We start from the raw sequence: 20,459 nt of genomic DNA, 5'->3' as shown, positions 1-20,459 counted from the left end.
GTTGCATGTGACCTTTAACCGCGAAAGACTCGGCCCAGGTAGCCCGCGGATTCGAACGCATATACAAGCGCAGACCGCTGACATGGCCCACCGAACTGCAAATCGATCCCGGATGGGAGTTCATGGGTGCCGTGTCACAACTGCTAACTAAGCACGGCTTAAAAGCCAGGCGTGGCGCGGCCGGGGCTCATCCCAGCCAAGCCATCGTCGAGAGATTCAATAGGACTTTGGCCGAGCGCTTATTCGGACATCAGTATGCGAGAGAGATGGCCAATCCGGGGAGACGATCTAAGGAATGGGTAGCGCGGCTACCTCAAGTGGTGTCGGCTATCAACCACGAAACCACTCGGCTCACCGGCAAGAAACCGGCCGACGCTCTCAAACTGAAATCAGTGACGGCCGAACCGGCTGCACCATCGCGTGGGAAGGAGAAACAGATACCCGACCGGGTTCTCGTGAGATACCTCTACCAGCCGGGAGAACATGAAAGGGACACTCGGAAACGAGCCACCGACCCGACATGGTCGGTCAAAACTTACAACATAGATAAAGTGGACATCAAAGCCGACGAGCCGAACTTGTACTACTTGAAAATGGGCCACCGAGAGGTTTCGTCAGAGAGGAATTATTAATCATACCCCACGGCACAATGTTACCCCCCAAGCAAAATATTTAACACTTACCTTGTCGAGTGATCCCAATAGTATCACGTAACCAGGAAAGTGTTGGTTCGCAGTCATAGTGACCAGGAAGTTAACTGGGGATTCAAACAGTGGTATATACAATAGCGGAGAGAGATAAGGGCCTGACAAAAGCTTTATTTCATAAATAAAGCTTTACAGAGTCTTTTCTTGGAATTGATCTCGTACCGCTATTGTATATAATACTGCTGAACAGCTGGACACTTTGACTTCTTGGCTACCCAAAGCCCCGTTGCAGAAATGAGCGACAGAAATGATCAAATCACTTCAAAAATGAAGGTTGGTGAGCGAAAGGTAAATAAATGATTCTGGACCAGACAATCCGGTGATCAACATCATCAGCATCGATCTATATATCAATTGGGCTATGATCACACGCGACAACAAAGTCTGCGAGTCGGACCGTTGAAATCTGGGGAGAGTAGCTTAGTGTAGAGTACAGTTGAGCACAGTAGTTTGTTTGTTTGTGTGTTTGTTTGTTGTTTAACGCCACACTCACCAATATTATAGCGGCGGAGGGTAAATAATCGAGTCTGGACCAGACAATCCAGTAATCAAGAAAATTAGCATCGATCCACGCAATTGGGAACCAATGACATGTGTCAACCAAGTCAGCAAGTCTGACAACCCGATCCCGTTGCTCACTTAATTAAGGTGAAACCACGTGAGTCATGTGTGCTTTGTCGTGGGGCAGGACAGAAGTCCTAGAAACTCTCAGGAGTCAAGCTGCCTTATGTGAATACCTGTCTATTACAAGTATTTGGAACAGGATCGAATTGTAGAATATATGAGAAAGTGTTCTTGACAATAACATAATTCAAGAGTTTATGTCTCTCTTTATTCACACGAGCGTTGTCTTGATTATCAAACCTAAAATATTTGTGTTGTTTAGTAACTCCAGATTTTGACGGACTTGACCGCCATTGCTGCCTTCTCGCCCTTCCAGGTCGGGTACCACTTGTCTTTGGCCTCCCAGAATGTTTTGTCCGACTGGCCAGCTGTTGGACATGTGTTACACCAGGGTTTGGGGTAGGGGGAGTTCTGGACGTTGTCGGGGAAGTAGCCGAGGGTGCCGCCGACAGCGACGTTGAATTGGAAATGGAACTGAAACAGAGCAGTTAAACAAACAGTGGCCATGCGATGATATTTGAGTGAGTAAGTGAGTATAGTTTTACTCCACTTTTAGCTATATTCCAGCCATATCACGGCGGAGGACATGGGTTTTACACATTGCATCCATGTGGGGAATCAAACACGGGTCTTCGGTGTGACCAGCTAACGCTAAGATCGATTTGTATAATGCTCCTTGGAGTTTTGGAATTATGTTTTAAAAAACTTAAATATTTCAAAAAGTGATTGCAGATCACAAGTCACAAACGTTGTGTACATAAGGCTGGTGCAATGGAATCTGATGTGATGATAACTTTAAAGTTCCCCCGAGCACTGTTCATAACTGGTTTAACAAATCTGCCAAAATCAAGGAAACTTATCACAAGTCTCGTTTTTCAGACATAAAGTAAAGATTGCAAACCTGAGAACTATAATTTAGGTATGAGAATCAATATACGCGTGTGACAATGCTTAAAGAATGTGGGTCGGTAGTGTAGCCTATAGTGATTAAAACTTTCGCTCGTCACGCCGAAGACAGAAGATTCGATTCTCCACATGGAGATATTCTCACATTGTCTCCACATTCTGGTGTCCCCTGCCGCGATATTGCTGAAATATTGCTAAAAACTAAACTCACTCACTTAAAGAATGGTAGTTAGAATATTTTTAGTCAGGCATGTGATAGTTGATAATCCAGAAAAGTGTTGAACATACATTTTTATACAGTTTCATTTATTTCTAGTTCTGTAGCACTATACTTCGGGACTGACCTCAATGTAGACAAACGTTATCTGAAGTATGTTTTTGCATGTGTATTCAAACAGCTCCGACATATAGGTGACCCATATTCGTTATGTAATCATTCATAGTTTTGGACCTCGTATGATGATAACATGACCACTGGACTGACTGTCCAGTTCATGAGAACTCAAAATCTACAGAATACGATATTCATAGTCACATGCTCTTTGTATAAAGATGCTGAGCAGAATTCAGGGGTTTCTGAGATTCGATACAATACAGTGAACACTTATTTCATTGGGACTTCCATTCAAGGCAAAATTAATCTGTCCGAGGGAATAGAGGATAGTAGTGTTGGGAATTGGTTAAAATGTCATAATTGATGATTGGTTCATTACAACCGATCAATCATCGAAAATAATTGGTTAGCGTCATTTATCAAATGTTCCTGGTTATGCTTCTTAATGCACAAAAAAATAAAGAAAAAACATGTCGTTCTTTCGGGGTTGTTTTTGTTGCAAATTGCACACAATGCATTTGCAAATTTCACTTCTTTACAGGATGACTAGTATGTTAGGAACATCAATTTCCTGGACTCTTTAAGATAAATTCAATCATGACTTGGAACGAGCTAGTAGTGCGTATGAAAAGTAACAGACAAAACCAACCTTGTGAAAAACAATTTGGTTAATGCAAACAAGTGTTCCAGAATTGTTTGTGTTCGATTATGACTGACTGACTGACTGAGTTTGGTTTTACGCCGCTTTTAGCAATATTCCAGCAATATCACGGCTGGGGACACCAGAAATGGGCTTCACTCATTGTACCCATGTGGGGATTCGAAGTGTTCGATTATGAGAAAACATGATCGATTGGTTGGTCGTTTAGTCATTGCGACCAATCTTCGATTATTTCAATTAATCGGACCACCCCTAGAGGATAGGCCATGTAAGTCTGATACCTCATCCCACACTTTAACCTCAACTCTTTGTTGACCCTGCGCTTCGCCTCCTAACGGATGTAGAAGTGAAAAGCGGCGTGGAGAGCTCTTTGGCAAGCAAACCAGTCTACGGAGTATGCGGAACATATCCCAGTCCTCACCTCCTGGTCAAAGGGGGCGTCCTTGCCGTGTCCAGCCCATGGGTTGATGCCGCTGAAGCCCCCGAATGAAAAGTATCCGTTTGAGAGAGTGGGCCGGTTCAGGATGACGTCACCGTCAACGGAGATGCTGCAGTGTTACAAGAACCAGCGTTAGGCCATACACCACGTGAAGTACCGTAGACCGTAGACGTACAGTGGCGTCCATCCGTCCATCATCTGTTTTTTATTGTTTTGAAGTTTGTTTGTCTGATACGGAGTTAAGCTATTATAATATATAACCGTGTTAACTGGCCTCAAACCTACACAATGCCACTTGCATCCCAGTCCATGGTGTAGGTGTGGAAGTCGTCAGCCCAGGTGCCTCCGGATGCGATTCTGAAAACAGTTATCTCCCTTGATTCATGGTCACACCTAACAACGTTCCCGATACATGAGTAGGTAGCCTAGTGGTTGAAGCGTTCGTCACGCCGAAAACCAGAGTTCGATTCCCAACATGGGTACAATGTGTGAAGCACATGTTTGCTGTCCCGCCGTGATATTGCTGGAATATTGCTAAAAGCGGCGTAAAACCATACTCACTCACTCACTATATTTACAAGATATTTTAGACAAGAACACCACAGGGTCTGCAGGGATGGGGATGAGTAATAAAATAATATTTCAATATAATTTGTGAATATATTATTCTTTAGCCTTGAATTGAAGAAACTATTTACGTGTGTTAGTTCTCGTCACATTTTCCGATAAGGGACAAAACAGGAAATTCCGATTGTTGGGTTAACACGAACAAAATTATCAACATGCTACCAGAACAAGTAGTTGAACGTATGAGCCCCGATTCACCTACTTTCCCTGAGTGGTCTTTGGCCAGCTGTCACTTCCTGGATTGGGCCCCCAGTGTAGTGTTGACATTATTCTTTGAATACCGATGTTTCCGTAATGAAGGTTACCTGTTAGTGAAGGTTACCTGTTAGTGAAATAATTCATACTTCGTCATCCATATTTATGAGATCGCTAAACAACGTCCTTTCAATAGTTTGATATGCATTTCTTAGAGACTTGGGGCGGAGGGGTAGCTTAGTGGTTAAAGCGTTCGCTCATCACGCCGAAGACCTGGGTTCGATTTCCCACATGGGTACAATGTGTGAAGCACATTGCTGGAGTCACCCGCCGTGATATTGCTAGATTATTGCTAAAAGCGGCGTAAAACCTCACTCACTCACTTTTATTGTACTGTAAAGGCGGAATTTTGGTACATATGTTTATAATGTTGTCAAGCGAGGCCATTCAGCTTATCCCACATATAGTATAAATACGAATTTATTATTTATAATTATTTTGTCGATTTTGTCCATTGCACTGGCTTTTCGCGTTAGCTTACGAAAGGTTTGCACATCAGTTTCTTATATTTTCACAAAATAAAATTATATCATATAATAAACAATATTTGTCAACACCAATAACTTTACGATCAGCTTAATTAATCATTAGAATAAAAACATGCAGACTAAAATACGAAATGAGCTAACATATCGATTTGCGAAACAATACATGACAGACCCAACCCCTTCTACTGTCAGGAGATCAGTCCTCTAGTGTGTGTGTGGCCTACCTTTTTAAGGGTTTTGGAAAATAACGGCAAAAAAGTCATGGAATCACTTGGTATTTAACTATTATATTATAACAACCAATTTGGGCTATATTTAGTAGGTGCACGTTTTCAGAGTTTATCATTTGTTATATTTGTATACGAATTAGAATTTATACGGGTTTTCACATAACAATTGTCATTTGACGTTAAGAAACTTACTTATTATGTAATATTATTGCATCACTTACATCTTGCTTCCACCATGTCTATTTCACCGGAAGCTGGCCATCCGCCATACACAAAGGACTTAGGCATCAACCAGATGGCTGCAAAATAGGTTCGTAAGGTATTGGTATTGTAAAATAGATTTGGCAGTAAGTCCACCTTGCTTGTATACCCACACTGCCATGTTACATGGAGAGCGCGTGCGTCTTTACAAGTTTGCAATATTGGCAAAGTCAATGAATCTATATTTAGACCTACTAATGCAGGGAGTGCATTGTAATTAGTTTAGTTGTGTAAGCAGAGAGTGCGCCCTATATCAATGTGAATTTGCTCAGTTGTAAAAACCATGTAGGGCCATTTTCAAAACACATATTGTTCCCGCCATGTCTAACATATGATTGTTTTCTAACCAATCCACTTAAAGTTCCTTTGTAAGGTTGTCATTCAGTAAAGCTGAAAGCAATCATTATCTAATGGAATGAAGACAATGTACTCTCAATGATCTCAATATCAACATCATCGTAGGTAATTATAGTAGCAGAGATTGGTCTTATTTAAGCACATCCATAGTGACGTAATTAAGCACATCCATAGGGACATCATCAAGCACATCCATAGTGACGTAATTAAGTACATCCATAGGGACATCATCAAGCACATCCATAGTGACGTAATTAAGTACATCCATAGGGACATCATCAAGCACATCCATAGTGACGTAATTAAATACATCCATAGGGACATCATCAAGCACATCCATAGTGACGTAATTAAGTACATCCATAGGGACATCATCAAGCACATCCATAGTGACGTAATTAAGTACATCCATAGGGACATCAACAAGCACATCCATAGTGACGTAATTAAGCACATCAATAGGGACATCATCAAGCACATCCATAGTGACGTAATTAAGCACATCCATAGGGACATCATCAAGCACATCCATCGTCACGTCTTGAAGCACATCAATAGGGACGTCATCAAGCACACCAATAAGGTGGTAAAATACATAAAAATAAAAAGAACTCTTTCACGCTGCCTACCTGGCCAGATCCAGTCTCCTTCTGGCAACTTGGCTACCATCTCGACACGGCCGTACTTGAAGTCCACTAGCGAGATGAGCTTGGCTGAGAGGATAGGAGGGATGAGGGAATCCTTGGCGTCCCGTTTGCAGCCGTACCATCGTGAGTCAGTACAGGTTCCCCATTGTTCTGTAACACAGATCAGACGAAATACAACATGAAATGTATCCGTCAAATATTATCATGTTTTCGTAGTTCGATATACTTGGGTGCCGTTGTACAAAGAGACCTTTGGATATCGTAACTGCCATACCTTAAGATAGACTTACGAATACCTAGCGTTAAGATTCTTTAGAAACACGGCACCCTGATTCCATACAGTTTTACAGCTTGAAATGACCGTTGCAAGTAAGCTGCTGTGAGTTATCAACCGCCGCTTCTTTCGTATATGCGCCAAAGAACGGGTTTTGTTGAATAACTCTCCATTTTAATAACACACAGCTTCTTTTGTCATGATAGGTTTAACTTATATAAACCACAATACACTGAAGCTTGGTCATGATAAAGGTCCTAGCTTTGGTGTCTTGGAGCCTGGATAATGAAGATCGAAAGACTGATATGTAATACATCTCAGAAGGGAGCTGTAAATATCAACCTGAGAACTACGACAGTCTATGTTAATTTGTAAACTCCATTACGATCACGTTAACGCTAAGATCGTTCTATGCAATAGCACCAATTCTTGCTATGTTCGGGCGGTGGGGTAGCCTAGTGGTTAAAGCGTTCGCTCGTCACGCCGAAGGCCCGGGTTCGACTCCCCACATGGGCACAATGTGTGAAGCCCAATTCCGGTGTCCCCCGTCATGATATTGCTGAAATATTTATAAAAGCGGCGTAAAAACCAACTCACTCACTCACTTGCTATGTTCACATTACCCTATGGTTATCATGTAAGACTCTGTGACTCTGAGACTCACTCTGAACATCCAGTACACCGTGGTAGAGGAAGTCGTTGCCGAACTTATCTGCCGTCAGCGTCTGAAACATAGGTGGACATATAGTCACGGAAATGTAATTATGTGGAAAGGTGAGATATACAGAATCATTTATAGGAACCTTCGAGTATTACATAACCCTGAAATCACTTAATTACATGCGACCGCCTCCGTGGTGTAGTGGTTAGAGCGTCCGCCCGGAGAGCGGAAGGTCGCGGGTTCGATCCCCGGTCCCGTCATACCAAAACACGTTAAAATATGGTACCTGTTGGTCCCTGCCTGGCGCTCGGCATTAATGGGTACAACAAGGACTGGTCGGCTCGGAGTCAGTATAATGTGTCTGAGTGGGGTATTCATGCTTCACTGCGGCATGATATCTCAGTGGGCGAGCACTATAAAACCAGCTTCAGTCTGGGCTAGTACAAGCAGCCACACATACACATACACACGCATGCACGTCGTCATATGAGCGAAATATTCTCAAGCACGACGTTGAACCCAATTTCACCTCACCTCACCTTGTGAATCACGTAACCAAAAGCTGCATTTTACACAACTGAAACGAACCAAATACAATACGAAATACATACCGCTCACTTACTCTGTGCTTTCATAGCAAATGAACCTGTACCATTGATAGATACGCTCAACCTATATTGCCGAGTGCACAAGCGCCTTAACTATGTTGACTGCGACCGGCCTATTAATTTAATATTTCTAACCTCATTGAATGTTTAATCACAGAGTGATAAGTGATGAAAATTCTAAATACTTTCAAAGTTTACAAGGATTTGAAATAAGAGTATTTCTTATGCGAGAAAACATTTGTCAATTGTAAGTCTTATTATGTGTCATAATCAGCTGGAATAATTCTTGGCACATAAACTTTTGAATAAGATCCTGAATCGTTACACAGCTGAGTCTGACGATGAATCTGAAAAGACAAATGCATTCTTGTAATATTGTGACCCAGAAGAATAGATTGAAACACTCTTTCTCATAGTGAATACCCCAGGATGCCACAATGTATGTGAGGCTTTCTGATTTGCAAATGTCAGAAAGTTGTTATTCTGTAGAAACTGGAACAGAAGGAAAGCTATATAGGGATTGTTTTAGCATTCAGTTGAATGTGAGGACTCATGTTCACACATAAAGAAATTTTAAATATCCCTTAACCTTTAAACATCATGTAATAATATTGTATCCGCGACTTACTCAAGTCCGGCAGATTGTGAATGAGTATGTATTTCCTATGTCAATACAAAGTAGGACTTATTACATTTAATATAAACATAAAGTGATAACCCTGAATGCACTTAGTTAACTATTAAATACACTGAGGGAGGAGGATGTCAGCACTAGGGTTGTTTGTATGTTGATGGAAATATGTTAATCTTATTTGTTCAACTGTGTAGTCATTAGTCAACTTCTTTATTGCAATGAGTGCGACGTTTCGGTGTAGGCACTGACACCGTTATCAAGCAAGTGATGCAAAGAGTTGTAACATGGAGAATATATACATAGCTGCATAGTGTGTATATACAATTGACAAGGTTGATATACATTGGATTGTTAATTAGTGATTTGAGCAGAGTAGGTTGATGTACAGAGTGATAGTGATTCAGACAAATGCAGATATAGTTTATACAATAGATGAGTTGATGTACACTGAGATGGTAATGGTGAGTTAAAGAGAGTAGGTTGATGTACACATTGATTGGTTGTGATTACAATACACAAAAGGGGGGCATAGAAGCCACTTGACGAGGTATGGGTGGATTACTGGTGATCTTTAATTATGTGGTGATAGGCTGAGGAGATAAAATAACCTTGATCCCGGTTCATGCTGGGGTTGAAACGTTGGATTTTTATGGCTTCAAGGAGTTTCCTAATCCTGTAGTCTGATCGGTTGGTTTCCAGGATGTGGATGTTGTTCCCAAGGATGGCATAGTCAAAGTTGGCTTGGGTGTGGTCGGCTATGGCGGATTTGGAGTCTTTTTTCCCTGACTGAAGTTTTGTGTTCTTTAATTCGTAGTGGGGGAGGGCGGGACGTTGTACCTATATAAGAGTCTCCATATTAGCAATTGATCTGGTAGACTACTCCTGTGGGGTCTTCTTTAGGTGTTGATGGGGGTTTGCCTGTGGCTTGGAGGAGGTTTTGGATGGACTTGCCTTTCTGGAACAGAACGTCTATACCTGCTTGCTGCTGAAGTAGTCGTCTTATCTGGTGGCTGACTGCTGGGACAGACGGGATACTTATTACGAAGGGAGCTGATTGCCGACGGGGTGATTTATCTCTTGGGTTGAGGGTGGATGTGATGAGGTTGTTGACTAACTTCTGGGGGTACTGGTTATAATGGATGAAGACATGGCGGAGGTGGTTTAGTTCGATTTCTAGGGCTTCTGTTGTCGAGCAGATGTTCTTGGCTCTTCGGGTAAGGGTGGAAATTATGCCTTTCTTAACCTGCAGAGGGTGATTGGAGGTGAAGTGGAGATATTGGTCAGTATGAGTGTATATCAAACTAGTCAATTGTATATACACACTATGCAGCTATGTATATATTTTCCATGTTACAACTCTTTGTACCACTTGCTTGATAACGGTGTTGGTACCTACACCGAAACGCAGCACTCATTGCAATAAAGAAGTTGACTATCAATGGAACTTGGTTTTCCTTCATCTATACAACTTCTAAAATGCCTCTCAAAGAAGTTGTGTAGTCATTAGATTATATAAAATGGTTCAAAGTATAACTGTCTTGCACATAGTTTTACAATCTTTTACACTGTTATCCCAATTGTGATATGGGCCCGTTAAGATCCGAGTTAGAATTGATCTTCAGTAACCCATGCTTATCGTAAAAGGCGACTAACGGGATAGGGTGGTCAGGCTCGCTGACTTGGTTGACATATGTCATCGTATTCCAATTGCATAATCTGGTGTCCCCCGCCGTGACATTGCTGGAATATTGCTAAAAGCACTCAGTCACTCAACCCAATTGCGTAAATTGATACCCATGGTGTTGATCACTGGACTGTCTCGAAACTGGACACTCGTTTATAACAGGAGAAACCAGTTTCACAAACCAAAACCAGTTTCGCAATAATCGAACAGGCCCTTAATTAAGATGAAACCACATGAGTCATGTGTACTTTGTTGTGGGGCAGGACAGAAGTCCTAGAACCTCTCAGGAGTCAAGCTGCCTTATGTGAATACCTGTCTATTACAAGTATTTGGAACAGGATCGAATTGTAGAATATATGAGAAAGTGTTCTTGACAATAACATAATTCAAGAGTTTATGTCTCTCTTTATTCACACGAGCGTTGTCTTGAATATCAAACCTAAAATATTTGTGTTGTTTAGTAACTCCAGATTTTGACGGACTTGACCGCCATTGCTGCCTTCTCGCCCTTCCAGGTCGGGTACCACTTGTCTTTGGCCTCCCAGAATGTTTTGTCCGACTGGCCAGCTGTTGGACACGTGTTACACCAGGGTTTGGGGTAGGGGGAGTTCTGGACGTTGTCGGGGAAGTAGCCGAGGGTGCCGCCGACAGCGACGTTGAATTGGAAATGGAACTGAAACAGAGCAGTTAAACAAACAGTGGCCATGCGATGATATTTGAGTGAGTAAGTGAGTATAGTTTTACGCCGCTTTTAGCAATATTCCAGCCATATCACGGCGGAGGACATGGGTTTCACACACTGCATCCATGTGGGGAATAAAACACGGGTCTTCGGTGTGACGAGCGAACGCTAAGATTGCTTTGTATAATGCTCCTTGGAGTTTGGAATTATGTTTTAAAAACTTTAATATTTCAAAATGTGTTTTGATTGTAGATCACAAGTCACAAACATTGTGAACATAAGGCTGGTGCAATGGAATCTGATGTGATGATAACTTTGAAGTTCCCCCGAGCACTGTTCATAACTGGTTTAACAAATGTGACAAAATCAAGGAAACGTATCACAAGTCTCGTTTTTCAGACATAACGTAAAGATTGCAAACCTGAGAACTATAATTTAGGTATTAGAATCAATATGCGCGTGTGTGACGAATGCTTAAAGAATGTGGGTCGGTAGGGTAGCCTAGTGATTTAAGCTTTCGCTCGTCACGCCGAAGACAGAAGATTCGATTCTCCACATAGAGATATTCCCACATTGTCTCCACATTCTGGTGTCCCCAGCCGCGATATTGCTGAAATATTGCTAAAAATTAAACTCACTCACTCACTTAAAGAATGTGAGTTAGAATATTTTAAGTCAGGCATGTGATAGTTGATAATCCAGAAAACTGTTGAACATACATTTTTATACAGTTTCATTTATTTCTAGTTCTGCAGCAATGTACTTTGGGACTGACCTCAATGTAGACAAACGTTATCTGAAGTATGTTTTTGCATGTGTATTCAAACAGCTGCGACATATAGGTGACCCATATTCGTTATGTAATCATTCATAGTTTTGGACCTCGTATGATGATAACATGACCACTAGACTGGCTGTCCAGTTCATGAGAACTCAAAATCTACAGAATACGATATTCATAGTCGTAAGACTCACATGTTCTTTGTACAAAGATGCTGAGCAGAATTCAGGGGTTTCTGCGATTCGATACAATACAGTGAACACTTATTTCATTGGGACTTCCATTCAAGGCAAAATTAATGTCTCAGGGAATAGAGGACAGTAGTGTTGGGAATTGCTTAAAATGTCATAATTGATGATTGGTTCATTACAACCGATCAATCATCGAAAATAATTGGTTAGCGTCATTTATCAAATGTTCCTGGTTATGCTTCTTAATGCACAAAAAAATAAAGAAAAAACATGTCGTTCTTTCGGGGTTGTTTTTGTTGCAAATTGCACACAATGCATTTGCAAATTTCACTTCTTTACAGGATGACTAGTATGTTAGGAACATAAATATCCTGGACTCTTTAAGATAAATTCAATCATGACTTGGAACGAGCTAGTAGTGCGTATGAAAAGTAACAGACAAAACCAACCTTGTGAAAAACAATTTGGTTAATGCAAACAAGTGTTCCAGAATTGTTTGTGTTCGATTATGACTGACTGACTGACTGAGTTTGGTTTTACGCCGCTTTTAGCAATATTCCAGCAATATCACGGCTGGGGACACCAGAAATGGGCTTCACTCATTGTACCCAAGTGTTCGATTATGAAAAAAACATGATCGATACCACATCCCACACTTTAACCTCAACTCTTTGTTGACCCTGCGCTTCGCCTCCTAACGGCTGTAGAAGGGGAAAAGCGGCGTGGAGAGCTCTTTGGCAAGCAAACCAGTCGACGGAGTATGCGGAACATATCCCAGTCCTCACCTCCTGGTCAAAGGGGGCGTCCTTGCCGTGTCCAGCCCATGGGTTGATGCCGCTGAAGCCCCCGAATGAAAAGTATCCGTTTGAGGGAGTGGGCCGGTTCAGGATGACGTCACCGTCAACGGAGATGCTGCAGTGTTACAAGAACCAGCGTTAGGCCATACACCACGTGAAGTACCGTAGACGTACAGTGGCGTCCATCTGTCCATCATCTGTTTTTTTATTGTTTTGAAGTTTGTTTGTCTGATACTGTGTTAAGCTATTATAATATATAACCGGCCGCAAACCTACACAATGCCACTTGCATCCCAGTCCATGGTGTAGGTGTGGAAGTCGTCAGCCCAGGTGCCTCCGGATGCGATTCTGAAAACAGTTATCTCCCTTGATTCATGGTCACACCTAACAACGTTCCCGATACATGAGGAGGTAGCCTAGTGGTTGAAGCGTTCGTCACGCCGAAAACCAGAGTTCGATTCCCAACATGGGTACAATGTGTGAAGCACATGTTTGGTGTCCCGCCGTGATATTGCTGGAATATATGCTAAAAGCGGCGTAAAACCATACTCACTCACTCACTGTATTTACAAGATATTTTAGACAAGAACACCACAGGGTCTGCAGGGATGGGGATTAGTAATAAAATAATATTTCAATATAGTTTGTGAATATATTATTCTTTAGCCTTGAATTGAAGAAACTATTTACGTGTGTTAGTTCTCGTCACATTTTCCGACAAGGGACAAAACAGGAAATTCCGATTGTTGGGTTAACACCAACAAAATTATCAACATGCTACCAGAACAAGTAGTTGAAAGTAAGAGCCCCGATTCACCTACTTTCCCTGAGTGGTCTTTGGCCAGCTGTCACTTCCTGGATTGGGCCCCCAGTGTAGTGTTGACATTATTCTTTGAATACCGATGTTTCCGTAATGAAGGTTGCCTGTTAGTGAAATAACTCATCGTCATCCATATTTATGAGATCGCTAAACAACGTCCTTTCAATAGTTTGATAGGCATTTCTTAGAGACTTGGGGCGGAGGGGTAGCTTAGTGGTTAAAGCGTTCGCTCATCACGCCGAAGACCTGGGTTCGATTTCCTACATGGGTACAATGTGTGAAGCCCATTACTGGAGTCACCCGTCGTGATATTGCTGGATTATTGCTAAAAGCGGCGTAAAACCTCACTCACTCACTCACTTTTATTGTACTGTACTGTATTGTACTGTAAAGGCGGCATTTTGGTACAGATGTTTATAATGTTGTCAAGTAAGGCCATTCAGCTAATCCCACATACAGTATAAATACGAATTTATTATTGATAATTATTTTGTCGATTTTGTCCATTGCACTGGCTTTTCGCGTTAGCTTATGAAAGGTTTGCAGATCAGTTTCTTATTTTTTCACAAAATAAAATTATATCATATAATAAACAATATTTGTCAACACCAATAACTTTACGATCAGCTTAATTAATCATTAGAATAAAAACATGCAGACTAAAATACGAAATGAGCTAACATATCGATTTGCGAAACAATACAAGACAGACCCAACCCCTTCTACTATCAGGAGATCAGTCCTCTAGTGTGTGTGTGGCCTACCTTTTTAAGGGTTTTGGAAAATAACGGCAAAAAAGTCATGGAATCACTTGGTATTTAACTATTATATTATAACAACCAATTTGGGCTATATTTAGTAGGTGCACTTTTTCAGAGTTTATCATTTGTTATATTTGTATACGAATTAGAATTTATACGGGTTTTCACATAACAATTGACATTTGACGTTAAGAAACTTACTTATTATGTAATATTATTGCATCACTTACATCTTGCTTCCACCATGTCTATTTCACCGGAAGCTGGCCATCCGCCATACACAAAGGACTTAGGCATCAACCAGATGGCTGCAAAATAGGTTCGTAAGGTATTGGTATGGTAAAATTGACTTGGCAGTAAGTCCACCTTGCTTGTATACCCACACTGCCATGTTACATGGAGAGCGCGTGCGTCTTCACAAGTTTGCAATATTGGCAAAGTCAATGAATCTATATTTAGACCTACTAATGCAGGGAGTGCATTGTAATTAGTTTAGTTGTGTAAGCATTGAGTGCGCCCTATATCAATGTGTATTTGCCCAGTTGTAAAAACCATGTAGGGCCATTTTCAAAACACATATTGTTCCCGCCATGTCTAACATATGATTGTTTTCTAACCAATCCACTTAAAGTTCCTTTGTAAGGTTGTCATTTAGTAAAGCTGAAAGCAATCATTATCTAATAGAATGTACTGTCAATGATCTCAATATCAACATCATCGTAGGTAATTATAGTAGCAGAGATTGGTCTCATTTAAGCACATCCATAGTCACGTAATTAAGCACATCCATAGGGACATCATCAAGCCCATCCATCGTCACGTCTTGAAGCACATCAATAGGGACGTCATCAAGCACATCAATAAGGTGGTAAAATACATAAAAATAAAAAGAACTCTTTCACGCTACCTACCTGGCCAGATCCAGTCTCCTTCTGGCAACTTGGCTACCATCTCGACACGGCCGTACTTGAAGTCAACTAGCGAGATGAGCTTGGCTGAGAGGATGGGAGGGATGAGGGAATCCTGGCGTCCCGTTTGCAGCCGTACCATCGTGAGTCAGTACAGGTTCCCCATTGTTCTGTAACACAGATCAGACGAAATACAACATGAAATGTATCCGTCAAATATTATCATGTTTTCGTAGTTCGATATACTTGGGTGCCGTTGTACAAAGAGACCTTTGGATATCGTAACTCCCATACCTTAAGATAGACTTACGAATGCCGTAGCGTTAAGATTCTTTAGAAACACGGCACCCTGATTCCATACAGTTTTACAGCTTGAAATGACCGTTGCTAGAAAGCTACTTTGAGTTATCAACCGCTGCTTCTTTCGTATATGCGCCAAAGAACGGTTTTTGTTGAATAACTCTCCACTTTTATAACACACAGCTTCTTTTGTCATGATAGGTTTAACTTAGATAAGCCACAATACACTGAAGCCGGGTCATGATAAAGGTCCTAGCTTTGGTGTCTTGGAGCCTGGACAATGAAGATCGAAAGACTGATATGTAATACATCTCAGAAGGCAGCTGTAAATATCAACCTTAGAACTACGACAGTCTATGTTGGGCTTCAATTTGTAAAACATCCATTACGATCTACGTTAACGCTAAGATCGCTCCGTGCAATAGCACCAATTCTTGCTATGTTCGGGCAGTGGGGTAGCCTAGTGGTTAAAGCGTTCGCTCGTCACGCCGAAGGCCCGGGTTCGACTCCCCACATGGGCACAATGTGTGAAGCCAAATTCCGGTGTCACCCGCCGTGATATTGCTTGAATATTTATAAAAGCGGCGTAAAAACCAACTCACTCACTCACTTGCTATGTTCACATTACCCTATGGTTATCATGTAAGACTCTGTGACTCTGAGACTCACTCTGGACGTCCAGTACACCGTGGTAGAGGAAGTCGTTGCCGAACTTATCTGCCGTCAGCGTCTGAAACATAGGTGGACATATAGTCACCGAAATGTAATTATGTGTAAAGGTGAGATATACAGAATCATTTATAGGAACCTTCGAGTATTACATAACCCTGAAATCACTTAATTACATGCATTACCTAATGAAACATTACAAGTGAGTGAATGAGTGAGTGAGTTTAGTTTTACGCCGCTTTTAGCAATATTCCAGCAATATCATGGCGGGGGACACCAGAAATGGGCTTCACATATTGTACCCATGAGGGGTAACATTACAGGTGAGGAGTATATAGGTTGTTAAAGGTTCAACGTGTTATAGGTAACTATGGCTGAAAAAAGAGATGAGAATAGGCTGCTAGAGCCTAAAAGAGTGATGAAAATTGGCGGCTGGAGATGAATAAAGAAATAAGAATAGGCGGCTGGAGCTGAATAAAGAAATGAGAATAGGCGGCTGGAGCTGAATAGAGAGATGAGAATAGGCGCCTGGAGCTGAATAGAGGGCTATTCAGAAAGAGATAGAACAAATGGAGCACCAAGGTGCTTTTTTTAGCTTTTTATGGAGAAAGTGTGGATAAGTAATGAATATTATTTATTAAGTGCTTTTGGCTTTATAAAGAAGGACTATCTGAAGCAAAGAGGTAGTTCTTGGAAGGGATTGTGGTGAGGTGAGGTGAAATTGGGTTTTACGTCGTGCTTGAGAATATTTCACTCATATGACGACATGCATGCGTGTGTATGTGTATGTGCGGCTGCTTGTACTAGCCCAGACTTAAGCTGGTTTTATAGTGCTAGCCCACTGAGATACCATGCCACAGTGAAACATGAATAGCCCACTCAGACACATTATACTGACTCCGAGTCGACCAGTTCTTGTTGTACCCATTAATGCCGAGCGCCAGGCAGGGACCAACAAGTACCACATTTTAACGTCTTTTGGTATGACGAGTTCGGGGATCGAACCCGCGACCTTCCGCTCTCCGGGCGGACGCTCTAACCACTACACCACGGAGGCGGTCCGGAAGGAATTGTGAATTAGTTCTAATGAAAACGCGGATAATACATATATAGATCAATAACAGATTGTGTCATCAGAAATGTCACCAGTGATCTCTGTAACATATTATAAGAAATATACAAGTAACGCAATGCATTACACACACAGAGTAAACGTCTGACGACATCACTTCATAGCTACGTTTAACTTTAAAATGCCATTGTGGTGGGCATCTTACACTGAAAATAATTTCTTTTTGTTCATCTTTATTCTGTTGTGATATCTTAACAAAACAAAATGAAAACAGAGACATACCTTTGTAGCTCAGATTACTAATATAATCAACATTAGTAATCATCGAACGTTCATTCTATGCGCTGCTTATTCAATGAACAAGGAACATTATCATGCTGTTCCTATACACACTGATTTTTATACATCTAAGTCCTAAATGTTAATTCTGACATCTGAGCCCTGAACAGAAAAATAATTTCATTGGGAATAAGGTCATGTGCTGCTTCAGGTCTTCCTGCCTTTAAGTATCGCTTGATGGTTTCCTCTATAAATATTTGATGCTGAGGTCCGCAAGTTGTCGATGACTTACAGGCTTCAAGTAGAGGACGCCGTTCTTGATGTAGCTGTTCTCCTTATCGGGCGTGTAGATCTGGAACTCCCAGTTCTGGCGAACCAAGACAGCAGTTAGACATGTAGGCTAGTCTTTGTGAGTTATCAGTGAGTGGTTTTAGGCAAATTAAGGTCGTAATGTTGAAGGTTGGAATCGAAATTTCTAGTTGTTGCATAATGTTATGACTCGTAACACAGGTTCATAATATGACACAGTTTCGTACAGTAACACAGGTTCGTACAATACAACACTCTCATACAGTAACACAGATTGATACAGTTGCAGTGGCTCGGACAGCGATAAACGTTCGTACTGTAACACAGATTCGTCCAGTAGCAATGGTTCGTACAACATATCAGGTTCATACAGGCACATCGATTCGTAATATATGACAGGTTCATAAAGACAGTAACAAAGTTTCGTTCAGTGACAAAGGTTCGTTCAGTGACACAGATTCGTTCACGACAAAGGTTCGTTCAGTGACAAAGGTTCGTTCAGAAAGAAAGGTTCGTTCAGTAACAAAGGTTCGTTTAGTGACAAAGGTTCGTTCAGTCATAAAGGTTCGCTCAGTATCAAAAGTTCGTTCACTGACACAGATTCGTTCGGTGACAAAGGTTCGTTCAGTGACCCAGGTTCGTTCAGTGACAAAGGTTCGTTCAGTGACACACACTGTTCATGGATCACATAGGTTATACGTTACATCAGAGGTAACTTTTATGCAGCTTTCTAAGAAGGACTCATATATAAATAGAATATAGTATACTCAACGGACAACTGTTACTGCTTTTTAGACATGGCTCTGAAGATGAAATACCGATTACTACTGCGGTGACCTACCCCTCCACCGAACGCGGACACCTCGTGCTTCCACTTGCTGTTGTCGATGGTGCCGGAACTGAAGTCGTCACTGAAGATGAGTTTCATGTTACCGAGGTTACCAGATCCTGTCCCTGAATGAGTGCCTGTATGGGAGCCTGTGCCCGTGCCTGTGCCTGTGTGGGAGCCTGTGCCCGAGCTACCTCCGCCGCTACAGGAGCGTCCTGTTGGAGTGAGTGAGAGAGTGGATGAGTGAGCCTCTTTCTTCAGTATTTCATTTAAACCACCGTGCTTTGATGGAAAGCGCAAATCGAAATATATTTAAAGTTTGATATTTTGGTGAAAGTGTCAGCATCTCAAGGATCATAATCCTTGAATCTGGGAATAGAACCACAGCGGATCCTGCCAACCGTGTCGCCTAGCTACAAAAACATGCTCATTTAATCATATTACGCCAACTTAATCCTGACAATTATAAGGATCTCATCGAAGCATTATATGATTTTTGGCAAACATATCCCGCAGTATTCAGAAATCAACAGTTACGACGCCGTGATGCATAAATATATCTCATATTCACAATATAACAACAACATGAGAACCCCATTAATAACAGATTACCCCTGTACTTGGAAATGTATTAATTATATTTTACCATTCTATCCACAAGCAACGAACTTTGCAACATACCAACTGTGGCGTGCAAATCTGTCTTGGTATGACCTTGTCCGTTGACCTTGAAGTACAACCAGTAGTTGACGGTGTCCCCGACCTTCACTTGGACGTTCGGGTTCTTGTGCACCCAGTATGAACCTACATGGTGGAAAGTATTTTTTTAATTATTTTTTTTCTTAAATCATAAAAAATACAGCTTTCTACCTTTCAACATTCGGATCTCTTCACTTTTATAACACATCTCGGTTTACAGTTAGAGGAATCCATACTGGAACTACTTTCAAGCACAGGACACATGACAACCTGTTGTGTGCTTACATAACGTCATCCTGTGCCTTAAAGTGATAGGGTATAGATCAACTAATTGTCTCTAAGCTTACGTACACCCCTTACCTTGCTTGCTGGTAACCTCATAATTACTGTCAGCTCCTCCTGCACCGGCTAGGGGCTTGTTGACGTCATAATGAACCCCCACCTCTTGTAGACCGCTGAAATCTGGGGAGAGTAGCTTCGAGTAGAGTACATATGAGTATAGTAGGGTGGTTACTGGTTGTTTAACGGTGCACCCAGCAATAGTCCAGCTATATGGCGGCAGTCTGTAACTAATCCAGTCTGGATCCAGTGATTAACAGCATGAGCATCGATCTACGCAATTGGGATACGATGACATGTGTCAACTAAGTCAGCGAGCCTGACCACCCGATCCCGTTAGCCTCTTACAAGTATTGGTTGCCGAAGATCAATTCTAAGTCGGATCGCGTTTAACGGGCGTGTTACGACGTAAATTGTAATAACGCGGTAAAATGTAATAAACTGCGGCAAATTGTAATAACACCGCGGTAAAATGTAATACCGCGGTAAATTGTAATAAAAAACGCGGTAAATTGTAATAACTGAGCCGCGGTAAATTGTAATAAAAACTGCGGCAAATTGTAATAACTGAAACTGCGGCAAATTGTAATAACCCCTGCGGTAAAATGTAATAAAATACATTTCAC

General features: G+C 41.5%; 2 protein-coding genes across 2 annotated transcripts; both read right to left on the bottom strand.

The window, feature by feature from the left end:
* Nucleotides 1–1,527: 1,527 nt before the first annotated feature.
* On the bottom strand, nt 1,528–7,544 carry LOC124274798 (beta-1,3-glucan-binding protein-like). The gene is made up of 7 exons (XM_046710175.1): nt 7,475–7,544; nt 6,519–6,686; nt 5,493–5,570; nt 4,501–4,603; nt 3,957–4,028; nt 3,654–3,780; nt 1,528–1,805 (listed from the first exon to the last, which is right to left on the bottom strand). Exons 1-7 carry the CDS (start codon nt 7,542–7,544, stop codon nt 1,590–1,592), a joined length of 834 nt encoding a protein of 277 aa, XP_046566131.1. The 3' UTR covers nt 1,528–1,589.
* A 3,246-nt stretch (nt 7,545–10,790) lies between these two features.
* LOC124274797 (beta-1,3-glucan-binding protein-like) lies at nt 10,791–19,975 on the bottom strand. The gene is given in 12 exon segments (XM_046710174.1): nt 10,791–11,070; nt 12,837–12,963; nt 13,125–13,196; nt 13,670–13,772; nt 14,660–14,737; nt 15,341–15,454; nt 15,457–15,507; nt 16,307–16,367; nt 17,950–18,024; nt 18,808–19,010; nt 19,477–19,599; nt 19,855–19,975. Coding segments are annotated over 10 exon segments (984 nt in total). The 5' UTR covers nt 18,895–19,010; nt 19,477–19,599; nt 19,855–19,975; the 3' UTR covers nt 10,791–10,854.
* Between the last annotated feature and the right edge of the window lie 484 nt (nt 19,976–20,459).

This window comes from Haliotis rubra, unplaced genomic scaffold (assembly GCF_003918875.1).
Source record: "Haliotis rubra isolate DU_JTF1 unplaced genomic scaffold, ASM391887v1 Scf1943, whole genome shotgun sequence".
NCBI classification, from domain to species: domain Eukaryota; kingdom Metazoa; phylum Mollusca; class Gastropoda; order Lepetellida; family Haliotidae; genus Haliotis; species Haliotis rubra.
This window is presented reverse-complemented; position numbering and strand designations above follow the sequence as displayed.

Excerpts from the sequence above, each read along its gene's own strand:
- LOC124274798 (XM_046710175.1), bottom strand. The coding sequence starts at position 7,544 with ATGTTTCAGACGCTGACGGCAGATAAGTTCGGCAACGACTTCCTCTAC. Across the intron at positions 4,604-5,492 it reads AGACATGGTGGAAGCAAGAT|GTAACCTTCATTACGGAAAC; the intron begins GTAAGTGATGCA and ends CTTCACTAACAG. Across the intron at positions 1,806-3,653 it reads ACGCCCCCTTTGACCAGGAG|TTCCATTTCCAATTCAACGT; the intron begins GTGAGGACTGGG and ends GCTCTGTTTCAG.